The sequence below is a fragment of the Tuber melanosporum genome (assembly GCF_000151645.1).
Source record: "Tuber melanosporum whole genome shotgun sequence assembly, scaffold_4, strain Mel28".
Classification (NCBI taxonomy): domain Eukaryota; kingdom Fungi; phylum Ascomycota; class Pezizomycetes; order Pezizales; family Tuberaceae; genus Tuber; species Tuber melanosporum.
In genome coordinates this window covers 1,637,058-1,653,358 of record NW_003299084.1, presented here as the reverse complement: position 1 = coordinate 1,653,358, position 16,301 = coordinate 1,637,058, and the positions used below count along the sequence as shown (strand labels likewise).

The 16,301-nt window shown below is 47.6% G+C and overlaps 2 protein-coding genes; both read right to left on the bottom strand.

Annotated features, from left to right (window-relative positions):
* Positions 1-525: 525 nt before the first annotated feature.
* GSTUM_00007880001 (uncharacterized protein) lies at positions 526-1,903 on the bottom strand (the record flags this gene model as incomplete). XM_002839732.2 has 3 exons in its annotated part: positions 526-926; positions 1,007-1,447; positions 1,534-1,903. 3 exons carry the CDS (start codon positions 1,901-1,903, stop codon positions 697-699), a joined length of 1,041 nt encoding a protein of 346 aa, XP_002839778.1. The 3' UTR covers positions 526-696.
* Positions 1,904-3,741: 1,838 nt separating this feature from the next.
* On the bottom strand, positions 3,742-5,986 carry GSTUM_00007879001 (uncharacterized protein; the record flags this gene model as incomplete). XM_002839731.2 has 4 exons in its annotated part: positions 5,763-5,986; positions 5,248-5,700; positions 4,760-5,176; positions 3,742-4,694 (listed from the first exon to the last, which is right to left on the bottom strand). The coding sequence occupies exons 1-4, from the start codon at positions 5,929-5,931 to the stop codon at positions 3,742-3,744; spliced, it is 1,992 nt and encodes a 663-aa protein (XP_002839777.1). The 5' UTR covers positions 5,932-5,986.
* Between the last annotated feature and the right edge of the window lie 10,315 nt (positions 5,987-16,301).

Here is a 16,301-nt window from a genome sequence, read left to right as displayed (position 1 = left end):
CTGCTCCGGGGTCTGTCAGCCGGAGGCACAAGACCCACTAGATATCGTATGCAATTGAGCACGATACAACTAACGTTCCCGTTTCATTTCAGGTTAGATATACATGGAACCCCCGATCGGGAAATAGGCTCATTTTGGTGTTGATCTACTTATTTTCATTGTTTTGTTTTTGGGTATTTATCAGCCATGGGATCCTTCTCCCTGCGACAGCTGTACTGTACCCCAGGGAGCGCCCATCATGTGCCGGAGAAACTTGAATAGAACTAAATTTGCTACTACGCCGTTGCCGTCTCTCTTAGTAAAGCGGTGCACATGTTCCTTTTGCTTTCTATCTTCCAAGAGCTATTTTTGCTATGTTTTCCACTTGCCTAGCAGAGCAGGGGAATCCCAGGGCCCTAGCAGATTTACCGAAATCAAACCACGGATTTAACAGAAGAAATGCCGAGGGCCTGTAATGGCTGAGATGGCATCGCTAGCGTGATGAGGCGGCACTTTAATGTGGGGTAGAAGAGCGCCCAACGGAAGCACTGAGTGTTCTTATTTTATTGCTAACACTAAATCAGAAAATGATTGAAGTCATCTCAAGATGCCCTTCATAAAGAAACCCGGCCAACGCAGTAGTCCTAGTTACATAAAGTGCGCCCGGCAGTCCAACCAGAAGCAGCGGATGGGGAGCGGGCTTAAAAACAAAACCCATTACAATTTCTCTTCCTGCTCACCTCCAGGTTTACCCTTTGTATCTTTTTTATTCCCCTTCATGCCATCCCATAGCACCGTGGCCCCGGTAATAGTCGAGCTAGTGACCCACCCAGCTGCCGAGAATAAAGGTGCAGACCCCGTCGCTGCGATGCTCTGACAAGCGGCGAACAAGCTTCCCTTCGGAACGGCTCCCATAAAACCGGACTGCCATGCCGCTGCAGCACTACCTACATTCCCTATAAAGGTTAGTAAACAAGATAAAAAAAATAAAGTTCATACCTCAGGATCAAACCCAGGGCACACAGACCGGCACCAACCCCAGCGCTAGTAAATCCCAAAGCCCCCAAGAGCGGTGGTATCGCAAACCCCACGAGCGATAACCCGATATTCAAAGCGAGTAAGTACGGGTGCTCCTTGGCGTATCTGGTCAGGTAATCTTTGGCCATGACAGCAACGTTCTTTCTCGCCTCGGGGGAATCCACCGCCGGAAAAGTGGTCAAAAGGTTGTACACGGATGACCATACGTCCCGGTCCGGAACGTCAGTCTCTGGGACAAGAGCTTTGAATAATCCATCCGAACAAAGACTCAGTGCATCGCCGTCAAGGTCAAGCTGGTTCGGCCATTCGCCTGCAAACAGTAGTATTCGCTTTCGAGCGATTGTGTCGGAACCACTGGGGTGTCGCAGTTCCCCGCTGGCATCGGTGAGAGATAGTTGGAGGAGGAAAACATGGAAGAGCTCGCGGGCATCTGGAGTGGGAAAGGGGCCTTGTTAGTAATTGTCGGGTAAAATCTATTTTGTCCGGAGGGATCCAGAAATTGTATCCATAACCTACTTTCTTCCTTAGTCGCGTCATGAAGGATTAGCTTCAAAATCTCCGGCTTTTCTTGGACTTTTTCAACGGTAAGGTCCGTCTTCTCGAGGAAGAATTGACGATAAGTACCACGGAAATCATCCAGGGGGTTCTGCTTGATTATCTGGAGATCTGCGTCTGAGAAGTGCATTTTTTTTCCCTTCAAATCCCGCTTTTGTTCTGCCTCTTCTGCCCTCGTAATAGTGAAGCCTTGGAGAGCTGTGGAAAGATTTATAATAATGGGGTCAGGGCTGTGTTTAGAATGTGTTGGGGTGGAATTGCTGCTGCTCGCGAGGTTGAGCCTTGGTGTTTGAGCTCTCCACACCCCTTTTCTTGCCGCCTGCTTAGTCATGATTGATTCCCACCAATCATAATATTTTGGTACATCCTTGCAGTGGTAGATTTCCCCGAGAGATAAGTTTCCAAAATCGGCTCAACACCCTTGCTCCCAGGGTGGCCAATTGTATTTATACAATTCTACATAATACAATATAATACTATATCATATTCTAAAATACGTATTTTGTCACACTAAGATAACCTTGCTCTACAAATTGAAAAATTACATTATAATAGCCGCAGAATAAAGTAAATAGGACATATTATCATAATATCATACTATCAAAAATTGTTGATCAATGTTTTAACAGTACTTCCAAACATCAATGATCATTGAGTTAGGTGAGATACAGGTGGAAACATTTTCTAGATACATTTAATAGGAATTATGATTCTGTTCAGTCTACAGAAATACTTGTATAACGAACGCTCTCTCATATCATACCATACAAGGATTACAATACTCGACAGAACCTTCACCTCTACCAACCCCAGAGAACCCTGACTAAAAACTCTGAACACGAGCACCGACTGGAACATCGACCGAGCGATAATTCGTGATGCTCCCGTGTTCTGCGTGAACTCGGATTATCACACTCTAGTACAGCGATACCCGCCGCCCCAACAACCATGCCAAGGTGAATCTAGAAACGAAATTTCTCACATCCGTGACGATCCCTTACCTTTCCGACTAGACCCCTCCGCCGACCAGTGTTGTAGCGCGGAAGGTCCCCCGATATGGTTTGGGTATGATATCTTACGCGGTATGATGCTACGAAGGGGAGAGGGCATTGGATTTCCTGACATACCGTCTGTATCATGTGCGTTTCCTATGCATTTACCACTTTGGCGGTGAAATGATCATTCGGACCTATTCCGGCTCCTTCCTAAACCTAACGGGAGCAAACAGGATGACGTCGGGATGGACGGACAAAGGGGTCTGGGCCATAGTACGAGTATAAGGATGCAGTGCATAGACAGAAAAACAAAAAACGGGCCAACAACCGCCGTGCTCCTCTCATTAATCCTACTACGGCAAGGAGGGAGTAATTTGATTACTCATCGGGTGGGGTAGAACAAAAACACCGCTTCCATAGCCCCAGTGCTGGCAAAGGTTGATGAGTGAATGGGATATTTCTCGAGCGCTGTGCACATAAGAAAGAGTTCTGCCTTGTTGGGGACTGTCGGTATACTCAGGTAGTTTTGATTGGAGACCATGTGTACTGTACCTGGTTCCACAATTAGGACAAGCGGTTGTTTTGCCGAGTTATATTACTCGTAGTGGGCTGCGAATGGGCCGCGAAAGGATACTGTTGAACCATACCTGTAGATGATGTGGGCCTCATTATCACGAGTAATGTCGGGTCTAGTCTTACTGATCCTTGCATATTGGTCATTTCTTCACACAGCTACCCGCACTATAAAGAGTCAATCCATCTCACGAAGTGCAAAGGAATAGCGCTTTCCCAGGCGGAAGCGATATCGAATTTACCAGATGAATAATAATATCCCTTCCTTGGCATGAGAGGATTGCGGTGCTATACTTGGAGGGGCGCGACCACTACTCTGTAACTTGTATTTCTTGACCTTTGCCCGTACCCCCGCCCAAACTATCTAATTTCTCGGGTCGCTATCAGGCTCATCCTTTTCCTCCTCCTTCTTAAACATGCCCTGAAACTCCGCAAACCTATTAACAACCCAACAAGATACATTCGCAGCCGCCGTGATCACGGGCGCAGACCCCGCCACGCCAATGCTTTGGCAAATAGAAAACAAGCTTCCCTTCGGAACAAGTCCTATACTAGACTGCCATCCCGCTGCTACGCTCCCTACACCCCCACCGCCGGGAAGTCAGTAAATTGAAATGAATAAGAAAATCCTGCACCCATCAAATGTCAAGGACGGAGCTCGGGGGACCAAACCAGCACTAACTCCGGCCCTCGTAAACCCCAAAGCCCCCAAGAGTGGCGGTATTGCGAACCCCACAACCGTAAGCCCAACATTCAAAGCGAGCAGGTACGGATGTTCCTTTGCATACTTGACTGCATAGTCCTTAGCCATGGTTGCGATGTTCCGGTTTGCTCTAGGACTTTCTTCCGCTGGGAACGCGTTCAGTAGGTGATACATTGAGTACCAAAATTCTGTATCCGAGACTTCATCATCAGGTGATAGCGCCTTGGTAATAACATCAACGCAATGGCGGAGTACGTCCCCACCGAGGGCAAGCGTTTTCGGCAATGCCTCAGCAAAGAGTAATATACGTTTTCCAACAGTTGTGTCGGAGGCGATTGGGTGTTTTAATTCCCCGCTGACGTCTGTGAGGGCCAATTGGCAGAGGAAAACATGGAGGAGTTCGCGGGAGCCCGGACCTGTTGCTCGTGAGCTGGAGTCCCTGAGCAAAAAGCGCAGGGTTGCTGGGCTTCCTAGAACTTGGTCCATCGTAAACCGGGATTTTTTGACGAAGAACAGACGATAGCTACGCCGGAAGACCCGGAGGGGAGTCTCCCGGATTACTTGAAGGTCTAGCTCTGAGAAGTGCAAGGCGTTTAGCAGATGGTAGATGGAATACCAGAGCTCCCTGTCTGAGACGTCGGTCTCGGGGATGAGAGTTTTGAGCAGCACATCGGCGCAAATATCCAGGGCCTTGTTATTAAGAACAAGCTGGTTTGGCCATTCATTAGCAAGGAGCATAATCCGCTGTTTAACGCGTGTTCCTGAGCCCAGAGGATGTCGTAGCTCCTGGCTAGCTTCAGTGGCTGCCAACCGGCTGAGAAAGACACGAAAGAGTTTGCGGCCAGTCGAAGCTTGCCAGTGGATCCTTTAGCGGCTATTGGGTGAGTGGAAAGTGGAAGTATCAACTATGACTTACATTCATGTACAGTAGCGTTCTTGAGCATTTCCTTTAGGACCTCGGAGTCCCATAGCACTCGGTCAATTGTAGTCTCTGTATTCTCAAGGAAGAACAGGCGATATTTACTGCGGAAGTCCTGGAGGGGGTTCCCCTCGATTTTCTCTAGCTCTATCTTCGAGAAGTAAAAGGAATCCAATAGCTTGTACATGCAGTACCAGAATTCCTTGTCTAGGCCTGGGGTAAGGGCTTTAAGCAATGCGTCCTTGTAGAGATCGGGTGTATCACTGTTGGGGGCAAGCTGGTGGGGCCATTCCTCAGCAAAGAGCAGTATTCGTTGTCGAACGCTCGTATCAGTTCCAATAGGGTGCCGAAGCTCCGCGCTAGCCGGGGTGAGTGCTATTTGTTGGAGGAATATGGAGAACATGTTGTTGAATTCTTAAACCCGATGGGATGATAATTAACAATTATAGAACATCTCGAATATGAGAGGATTAATTTCGACTCACGATTATCCTGGATAGCCTCCTTGAGAAGCAAGTCCAAGGTTTCCGAGCTCCCCTGTAGCCCCGAAGCACCCCCTGCAGTTCTGAGGTAGAACTGACGATAGTTTGTCCCGAATTGTTGACGATAGGTAATCAAGAAATCTTGGAGAGGATTTTCCTCGATTATATTTAGATCCGAAACCGAAAAGTGCAAGGTCCTCAATAGGGAGTATACGGAGCGCCACAAATCTTCATCGGGGACATCAGCATCTGGAGAAAGAGCTTTCACTACTACGTCTTTGCAAAGACCCAACACATTTCTATTCATGTCAAGCTGTTTCGGCCATTCTTCGGTAAATAGTAAGATCCGTTGTTGGGTGCTTTTATTCGAAGTGTCTGGGTATCGCAGCTTCTGAGCAGCCCTAGAGGATGCTAGTAAGTCGAGGAGTGTGAGAAAGAGCGAGCGGTAGTCTGGGGCTTAACTAGTTTGTTAGCCGCTCCGGAGCTCATCAATATTTGAGGGGTTTCCCGCAAGCTACCTTCCCCTGTAGCAGCGCTCTTGAGCATCAAGTTAAGGACATCGGGTTTTTCTTGAACATCTTTGACCTCGAGGCTAGTGGTAGAGGTAAATGTTTGGCGGTAGTCTCTCCTGTGGCTTCGGATTGAGTATCTCCTAATTGTTTGGAGATCTGTTATTGGTAGGTTCATTGTTTTTTGGTTTATCTTTCTTTTATGGAACACGAACGACGATAGATGAAAAGTGGGTTATAGAGAAGTTGTGGATATTAGCCCGTGTGGGAGCTGATGGCAGCTAGCGGGGTTCCTTATCCCTCGGGTAGGTCCCGATCTTTTAGGCCTCCCGCTTTTTAGTCTCGGCGGTACAGTACTCGTATAAAGCCGTTGCATCTTGGGACTGCCAAATTAAATCTCCCGCGCTAGTCGCTAATAGAACTATCGGGCTGGCAACATTCAGCGGCACAGGAGCGCTTCGGACTACGTACGTATTGCAAGAACCTGGGGTTGCCTAGAAGGCCAGCATGGTTATTGGTCCATGTAAACTTCTTGAAAGCTTGGGTGCATGTGTGGAACGACAAATAGAGGATTGTTTCCCTTTCTTTCTTACCCCACATGATATGCTACCGCAAGTGTCCTCTGTCGGCATGATATGGTAATAGTGGACCTACCGGTATTCTAATTGACACAAGTTACCCTCAGTCCACCACCAATCAATCGCAAGCCGCGTTTTAGATAGGCCTTATGATAGAAGTCAGATAGCCATCCCAGGTCCACCTGGTATCATAATAACTTATGGACTGGGCGGCCCTACAGCATTCTAACTGCGTCTTTCGCTCTCACAGATGTATGAGAAACCTGAAAGAGAACTCTTCCTGGTCCCGCTTTGTTTTCCCTACCCCAGTCGCGGATACTTTGCATTGTAATATCTCACCCCCTATTGACGGGGTTGACCAAAATCGAGTTAGAATATAATCTTAAGGATAGCCAACCGAACTGCCAGGACAACGGGGAATCGCCCGATGAGACCAAAATTGCCTAGTGTCGAGCTTACGATGCAATTTACCACTGAATGTTGTTTCGACCTCGGAGCCCCCAAACACAGAATCTGTCCTTGTAGAGTGTTAAAAGCTGCACCAGAAATACTATTATTTTTTGGGATGTCGTAAGAAATCTGGATAATCCCTATTTCCCTTTACCTGGCCATTTTATAACCTATAATTATTTTATTTTTACTGAGTTTCGGAGGCGGCGTATCAGAGGTGTTTGTTCAAGAGTTTGCCCAGCGATGGAGGTATTGGAAATCAGATTCCCGTGCGGGTTTTGGCAGGACAAAAACAGCCCGCAAAAGGTTTCTGTGTTAGAGAAGCATTCTCCAGACTTCATTCCGTAGCTCTCCTTCGACTCGCTAGGTATACCACGCTTCACCCCATCGCCTACGTATCCAGGGTGCGGGGCCGGGATCAGAGCCGCTATTCCTGGATTTTATTCAAGCACTTCCCCACACACCTATCCTCGGCCTACCACTATAAGTATTTCCTATGTTTCTCCTCCAATAGTCCTCTTCCCCAGAATTCCTCCAATAATTGACGGGTGAGCGGAAATCTAACTGGTGGCGTGAATGAGCAACCACGGCTCGAGTACAATACAGTTGCGAAAACAACTTGAGGTACATATTCCCACATAACTCCGGGGATGCCAGTCGGCCAACTTCCTGAGAAGGGACTTGGTTTCTCAATAGTGATCCCAACGGGGGCTTCATATAGGAGTTCTAGCGAGGGGCTCCTACTGCGGTAGTAAATTTTTATGCCTAGCGAAAAACTCGATTTTTTTTGAATGTACGATCATACGATCTTGTTGACCGAATTTGCTCCCCCCCCATTTTACACCAAAAATGGCTGGTTTCGAACACTCACAACTCATTTGGGAGCAACATAGCATTAACGAAATTAATGTCAGAATGTAGGTAATCATCCAAACTCCCCAGGTAAAAATCACAAGAATTTTCTCATTCTGCCATGATGGCCGAGAGCTTATGGTTCGGATCAGATACTGTTGCGATGTACTTTTGTATGAGAACCTCATATAAAGTTGTATGTACAGTACCATCTGCCCACTACCATTATTTCTAGTATTGCATTATGGACATTTACTAACAAAGGGGGATAGCGAATTTTTTCACCAAGCTCGTACTTCGTGCAGGTACTCTTCCCATCTGAATCGGGTAGTGCTATATATCAAAGAACTAGCCACGTTTTATCCCGGGACACGGAATTCTTCATCAGAAAGGGAACTATGACGTTTTCATCCTTTCCGCGTCAATCCCGAACTTTTGAACAATTGCTGGCTACCATTCACACCTTAACATAAATCATAAACCCTTGCGAATTCATACGGAGATAGAAGAACAAACCTGCGCTCAGCCCCGGGTTCATCATCAGTATCCAAACAACCTCCAAAATAAACCCGGCAGTTCAACAGAGCCAATATTCCATACCGCAGAACCCGTGAGTGCGTAGATCTTATTGTGAGTTCAAAGAGAAGGCCTAGTCGACTACCGTAGGCCAAACTCCGCTAGAACCGGCAACACACAAACACATGGTGCACCATCAAGTAGATACCGCAACCGCTGCCCAGCGAGAAGTAGTATTTGATAGCAACGTCACCAGTCAAAAATTAAGATGCTCGAATAATCCCTCAAGCCCCGTAATGCCGGAAAACGTGAGCTCTCTAGAATCGACAAAAAGCGTGAGAATGCAAAAACAAAGAACCAGAAGAAGGAGATCATCATCCACAGAGTTGTCGATTCGCAAGTGCATGGCGGAGGAAAGTCATTTCCGTGCCAAGACAGTTCCGCTCGTTAATGGACAATGCCCGCAAGCGGCATGCGAAAACGCCCGAAGAGCAGGGGTAGGGTTGGTAAGTTAGCGCTGGCTTTCTGCTCTAGTGAATAGCCTCTGGAACAGTTAGCTCTAAGCGCCCGTGCCGACACAAGATATCTTTCCCTAGCCAGAAAATTAATGGAGGAAATTTCGAGCAACTCATTGCCTTCTATATCAGATCCCTTGGTGTGCGGAATTTGTTCTTTATTTTCCCCCTTGAGTGCATTTCATGGCGGTTGTATTTTATGATAATAATATTATGATAGTATTTATCATAGAAGTCCAAATGGCGCTTGCATCGCGTCGTCCATCAACCGCCCTGCGCAAGCGGCACCGTTTCCGGGAGCGGAGACCAAGATCCCCAATTCCCGGGGTACCATGACACTAGCTCTTAACACTTTATGTCCTGATGCAAGCACTTTACGAATTGACAAGTACATACAGGAGTACCGACAGTTTCAGAATCTTGCGGCAACTCCGGTTAGCAACTTTTGGTGTCCCATATCCGGTGTTTGTGGCAGATATGTCTCCCGATTAAATTGATCCTCCCACAAACCCGATCATGAAAGAAAGATCAATTGACTAGGAAATAATTATGGGGAAAGTGAGTAAAGTGTGATACCTTAATGTTCCTGATGTAAGTTTGGTATAGCCTGGCATACTAATCATGATTCGATTTTAGCAAAGGAAAAAGCATGATCGTGAGGAGTAGGAAATTGATATATGGATAGACAGAATTTCCTATGGCCCAGAGGTACTTCTTCCCAGCGCGCCCGCACCGTAACGTAATAGAGTAACTGGACCAACCCTCAGATGCCTTGCCCAGCAGTGTCTCTTTGTCAGCCAAGCCTGATTAAGAATAAGGTTGCTCTCCACCTACGGCAGTTTCCTTCCTCCGTTGGACTCATAGACTCTGCAGATTCCCCGACTCACTCCCGCACTTTTTTCTAGAAACAAATCAGAAAACTTCTCTTCAGTTCCTGTCTGAATCTCCCCTCTATCTCTCCCTCCCCGCAATTAATACTAGAAATCGCACTCAAACCCCTTCCAAGCTTGCGCTCACTTTGTCCCTCTACCTTTTTCGGAGTACTGTACTGACTGGAGTGGTAGGAGGGATGACAGGGTGTCCGAATACACTGTTGAAAGGGTGAGGGGATTGCTATTCGGGTGTGTGAGTGGGTGCTTGGTAATTGAGTGCTGGCAGTATTGGCGAGCAAAGGGGTTGGAGTCTAGTTAGTGTCTTTGTTAGGAGCCGTGGGTTTGCTGGGTGGATGGGTGGTGGGGATGCGGCGGCAGGTGTGCTATAGTACCTTACTGGCTAATTCAGTGTTTCTATAGTTTTGTTTTCAAAGCGGGGGTTTGGTTACTGGGTGGCTGAACGTGGGTGGGCCATCACAATATTATGATACTTTAAATTTCACTAATTCTGCCATACCTTCGGCCAAGCACCCGCCTCGAGACAAAACTCTAATAGAATTCCCGAGAGATTTCTCCCCGTTGGGCGATAACCCGGCGAGCATGGCCAGGACACCCGACAAAAGACAAAAAAGAGGGCTCCTAAAATCTAGCCGGATGGGGAACTTGTAGGGACACTACGCTCCCCAAGTACAGACAAACTCAAGCTCGTGGGTCGTAGGGGGCCACTAAAAGAGTGTTGCTAATCAAAGAAGGCTGTTGACGAGGCCTACTAGACCATTTCAGCCCCAAGTAGTGTGTTATCTACATGAGACGGTAGTGCACTCAATGCTCAACTCCCAAGGCCTCGCCAGGAAGTCAGAATGGCAACGGACCTACATGAATCTACAAACGCCGACCTACCTGCTCTCATGACCGTTCCCTCAGAGTCCAGGCACCAATCAACACGTGAAAAGACAAAGAAAGACCCCTTCGTGCGTAGGGGGTGGTACCGTGCAAAATGTGGATGCTCTCTTGCCATATCTCCTTTAAAACCTTGTTTCAAGAGATATAGTGTTGGATCATATCATAGGCACTACCATAGTATGCATTGTGTAGACTATCGAGTAAACCTTGGTAAGTACTGAAAGTGGCCCACTCACGCAGAGCAGATGCTGTTCTGGACATAAATGGACACAAGCTATGGGGGTAGACTAGGGCTTAAGAAGAAATATCAACGGAATAGCACCTACCGGTAATCGAACGGCGCTGATTCTTGAACACCCCAGGCCATTGGAGATGATAAGGGTGTGCAGCTTTCTCAACAGACTATGGGAGAGCGCGAAATATCCTTTTCCGGTATTGTACCCTACAACTACGATTCGCGGTACTGCATCAGTTGTTTACGAGATGCTAACGCAAGTGTCGTTCAAACAACAACGCCCCCAGGACATGGCATGCCTCGGACAGAATTACTCGGAATGCAAAGACGTCGCGGGTTGGCAACAGGAGACTAGGAGAGGATGGAATATCCCTCTAAACCTAGCCCACAAGCCGACATTGCAAGAGCACTATAGGTCGCCGGATCACTCTTGACTAGTTGGGGTAAATATCGCATGAGCACGAAAAACCCATTATGTAAATGGGGACGCAGGTGGAGCATTTGAGCCTCGCACGATGACAGAAAAACTAGCTGGGAGAATGGCAGCGGTTGTATCCCGTTCAGATAAGCAACGTTGGAATTGGGTTCGGGGGAACCAAGCTGAGTGTGGGGCGGATCGAGGAAAATATCCTAGAGTACCCGGAGTACTGATCTCCAAAATAAAACTGGTACTATACGCCATGCTGGCTGTCTACATCTAAGACCATGCATGAGGGTTTAGGGCGTTCATGGAATGGGTATTAATTTCACGGGTAAAACACTCTTCACTACGTAAGTGTTCCTTGGCGAGCAAGACAAAAAGATAGAGAGCCTCCCAAACTGACCTTTAAGCTCACACCTAAAGGGCAGACTGGGCAGTGGTAAATATATAGGCGCAATCCCCGCCAAACCACGCCCAGAGTGGAAACCAATCACCGCAATACCTTGGTTAAAATTGCCAGCTATTATAGCACCCGTCATGAGTGCCAGAAATGCTTGCACTTCATGTTTTTTCCCCTATCACTTAACAACCCCCAGGCCTATACTCGAGCACATTAGAGGATAGGAAAAGAGAAAAAGAAAAAATAAACTAGTATGTGCGCAGCGAAAAGGGATTCACAACCAGAAAACAATAAAGTTAGATGTGATGGAAATTTTGAACTAAATGAGCTTAGCCCCCCACTAACTCCAGGTCTAGATCACGAACAGAAACCGAAAAACCCTAACCCGACTACATAAGATAATCTGCATACAGATTTGGGTGGGTATGTGACAGATATGTACATTCCCATCGTGTGTGATTCCCGTCGACCAAGGGAAAAGATTTAAGTTTCTGTGACAAGCTTACTTGGGAAGAAAAAGAAAGGCAACAATTACTATAGGACGATATTTGGACTAGCAGGAGGTGGTTGGCCAGGGGTGAGAGGAGGGAGGCAATGGTAGCGAGATACGTGATTAAGGAGCTATTGCAGTCCTTGCGGAAATGGCATATGGGATATCGGTAATCGAAGGGGTGATGATGGCGGTGCCTCTCCAGCGTTGGGCCAAGCTGGGAGCGGCAGATTCTAGGGCTGTAGTAGCGCTACTACCCCCGTATGGCCATACCTAGCAGCCAGAAAGAGTGGCGTTTGGCCGCTGTTATCTGGTTTGTCGGGGTTGACGTCGCAGCGTCCGAGTAATATTTTCACCACTCCCTCGTGCCCATTCCTAGCAGCACAGCAGAGTGGTGTTTGGGCACCGATACCTGGGTGGTTGGGGTTGACGTTGTCCCATCCTGGCAATATCTCCGCCTCTCCCTCGTGCCCATTGTGAGCAGCCCACATGAGGGGTATGTTACCCACACAGTCTTCCTAGTTGATATCACAACCTCCCACCTCTACCAAACCAGCTACAATCTCGGCGATCCCGAAAGCAGATGCAAAGTGTAAACCACTAAATAGGGAATATTGGTCAAAATTAACAGAGAACGGGTACCGTTTCTGTGCTTGCAAGAAGATTGTAGTGGATATATGGTTGTGGCAGTCGTCGAAGAACTTCAGCGCAAGAAATTTCGCGCAATCCGAAAGGTCCCTTTTTGCGTGGGTTCCCCAATATAGAGAAGAATATTCAAGAAAGGGGGTGCTTCGGAGATCGGGAGAGGGACTGGTCGAAAGAGCCTTAACCTGCTGCGAGTTCAGATAACTTAGGCAGGTTTCTGCAATTGTCGAGTGAGCTGTGCCGAAAAGCTCGGGATGAGCCCGGAGGTACTCTTGAAGTGTAAAGTGAATTAACCGGACCGTGGAAGCCTCCTTGTCCACAGCAATGAGTCCTTGACAGCAGGCTAGTAATATCTCGATTGAGGGAACGTCGTCAGCATGGAGGTTCGGCGACCCTATTTCCACCGCTAGAGCGTGACATAATTCCTGGACCTTCAAGGGCCGCTCTGAGTAGGAGATCCACATCAGGGCCGCCACGCCGAGCCGGGCTTGCTCCCCACCCTGCGCCCTTATCCGATCCAGCGTTGCACCATAAACATCGCCCAACCCCAAGCCATCGGTCATTGTGTTAAGCCTTTGTCGCCTGCGACGAATCGTGGTTTCTTGCAGGATCGCATCAACATTCAGGGAGACCAGCAGGAATCTAGATATCTGTTAGTGGACAATTTGGTGTAGCCTTCCCAGTGTTGTTGATTCGACGTACATTTCAGAAATATCTTCGGGAATTTTCTTCAGAATATCTGCCTCTAGATCACTGTCCATCGCATGTGGGTTCATGTCTTCGCCTAATCTCGTATGAACATATCTAACAATATCCTCCCTAGTAGGACTTATGTATACGCTCGCGGCCCTTCCGGAAAGTCGCCTTCCAATCTCAGGTCGAACATGCTGTCTTCCAGTCACAAATATTCGAGTTCCGGGAGACTTTTGAAGGATTTGAGAGAGCGAGCCGAGAAGCTTAACTCGATATTCTGCCCCACATCCACCTAGTGCGTCGATGCATATGAATGTCCGCTTTTTGGAACAGGTGGTCTGTAGCATCTTCGCAATATCGGAGAGTCCCGGCTCCCACCCACCGATGGCATTTCTCTGGTCTTGGTAGGCTCGCGATATCTCCTCTGGGGTCTCCTCCAGTCCGGCAACCAACTGCTTCAACAGGGCACGCAACATGCTTGTGGAGGATTGCTCCTTTTGGACTGCAAAGTCAAAATAAAAACACGCGACGGTCGCATTCTGTCCTCTGACCTGATCACACAAGCTGTCTATTACTAATGAGCTATCATCGTGGCTTGTCAGCAGTCGCCGTTTTTTTCCATTCTCTAAGGTTCGTCCTTGTTACCTAATGTATGTTTTGCCCACCCCCGGATCTCCATAGCAAAACAAAACTGCATTATCGGATTCGTTTTTCCCATTACCCGCATACCAGCTTCTATACTCCTCCGTGCGCAAGAACAATTCCCCTACATTTTCGACTCGGCGGTCCCGGATGTCCTGATGCCGTAACCTAGGGTCTAGGGGGGATAGCCAGGCTAATATATTAGATCGGTCATCCGAAACACTAAAGTTATTCGACAAGTTAAAAGTGTTCAAAGAGTTGGTATTATTGCTGAAAGTTTGAGCCATTTTCCGCCTTTTGCTGAGGATGTTGGATGATGGGTGATTGGCGATGGAGGAAGCTAGAGGTTGGAATTCTCGGGGCTGAAGAAATGCGGGGCCATTTGTGTACCTCATGAGCACCACTGGACCGTCTCACTACAGCCACAAGCTCCCCCAAATTTGCACCGACAACACCCTTCTTATGCCTACCCTCTCTATCCTGTGGTGCTATGCCCGAGTGCAGGGCAAATCTTGTCCTCCGATGGATAAACATCCTACCGGTACAATGCCTACGGTGTAACCGGCTAGCTTAACGTATACACTAGCAGATCAAACCTAATGAATGAATCAGTTGAGGACCTTGCATATCAACTCACCCCAAGCATATAAAATACGGTACTATCAGAAGTGTGAATAGACTCGTCATGGGGAACGCGCACATTCGCACCCAAGTATACTTGTTTGCTCATCGCGGGTTCCCTGGCATCAGCATAGAATCCTTGTACTTGAAAAAGACCCGTGGGATCCATCGTGGAAACAGAGTAGAGAGAAATCATGGAGACTGAGATCGAACATGGGATATCGACTCCCGGTTGCCATTGGGAGTGAATCTCTGGTGAACTCCGAAGGAAATTGCCTTATCTACGGCACTCTGAGTATCGTGTCTCAAACTAAAAAAAAGCTACTATGATTAGTTCAGAGCATGCAAAAAAGATAAAAATAAAAATAAAAACTCAGAGTTACTGGTAATTCCCTGACGTTTGTGAACACGATTGCTATTGTAAACCATCCAGGTCTTAGCTCCGGACAATTTTTTGCCAATGTACAATAGCTGCTGTGTCTGAGAATTAAGTTAAGAGTACATAGCATATTCATTCGCACCGCTACGCTTGAGCGCTATGTAGCACGTAACCTCAGTCAGACTACGACCACTGGTTCCTCCTCAGTTGCCAATAATACAATTGCGTCACAGGCAGTCACTCGTTTTGGTGACTCCGGGGCTGTTGTGAGAGTATTGAATGGAACAATGATATGGCGAAGTGAATGATTGCTTGAGAGACTTGAATGCTTGACTATCTCAACAGGAAGAGCAAAAGACCCTGACTATCTACTGCTGAGAGCGAGACACAAAAGGTCGAGTGAACAATAACAATGACAGAGGAAAGAAAAAGGAGAAAGAAGCAAGGGGGTATTATTAGGGGTAGACCAGTGATAGAGTTTGATGTAAAGGAAAAAGTCTATCGTAGCGTGATACCATAGTAGTATCAGAAGCATGTTTCAACAGGGGCGTTCGGACTGCAAGCTCACATAGCGACGATACGATGATACTTTTAGAAATCCACGGGCTAACTGGAGCCAGAACTATACCGATCGAGTGACGGTGAAGCAAAACAACGATCACTAAATGCGCTGTGAAAACTCTGCACAACCAAAGGCGGGGAAGTTCACCAAGATCGCTCCACAACTTGCTCTATTCAACGACTCTCTATCTCGCGCTCCATGACTCCGCTGATCCACGGCTCTTCAACTCTACCTAAGCTAACAGGAAAAGACAGGAGTATAAATAAACGACAACGAGCACCAACCCAATCCTTCCTGCGATCACCGCATACAGGTATCTCCAACATCTCCCACACCCATCTCGCATTTCCTCTGTGCGCTCCTCATGCCAACAAAAGAGAGAACAAACAATAGACTCCCCAAAGACTCTCCAATTTACCTCCCGTGCTCCGGTTGCCTCCCGCGCTCCAAAGAGCACAATGAGAACATCAGCCCCAACAAGGTAAATGTACCAACAAAAAGTGACGGGAGGGGAGCGAACGGGCGGGAACGGACAAATGGCCGGCCCCGGGAATGTACATCGAATATGCGGACAGGCAAGCGAACGGGCGACAAAAGAACCGAGGGGAGGGCGGGTGGACGGGCGGGTAGTGGTGCCGACAGACAGATATGCCGGCGGATGGATATGCTGGCGGACGAGAACACACAAAGCCTTAAGCATGCCGAGCAGCATCCATGATTTCCAACAGATACGATACAATACAATATAATACAGTAGAGAAACCTACCGCAAAT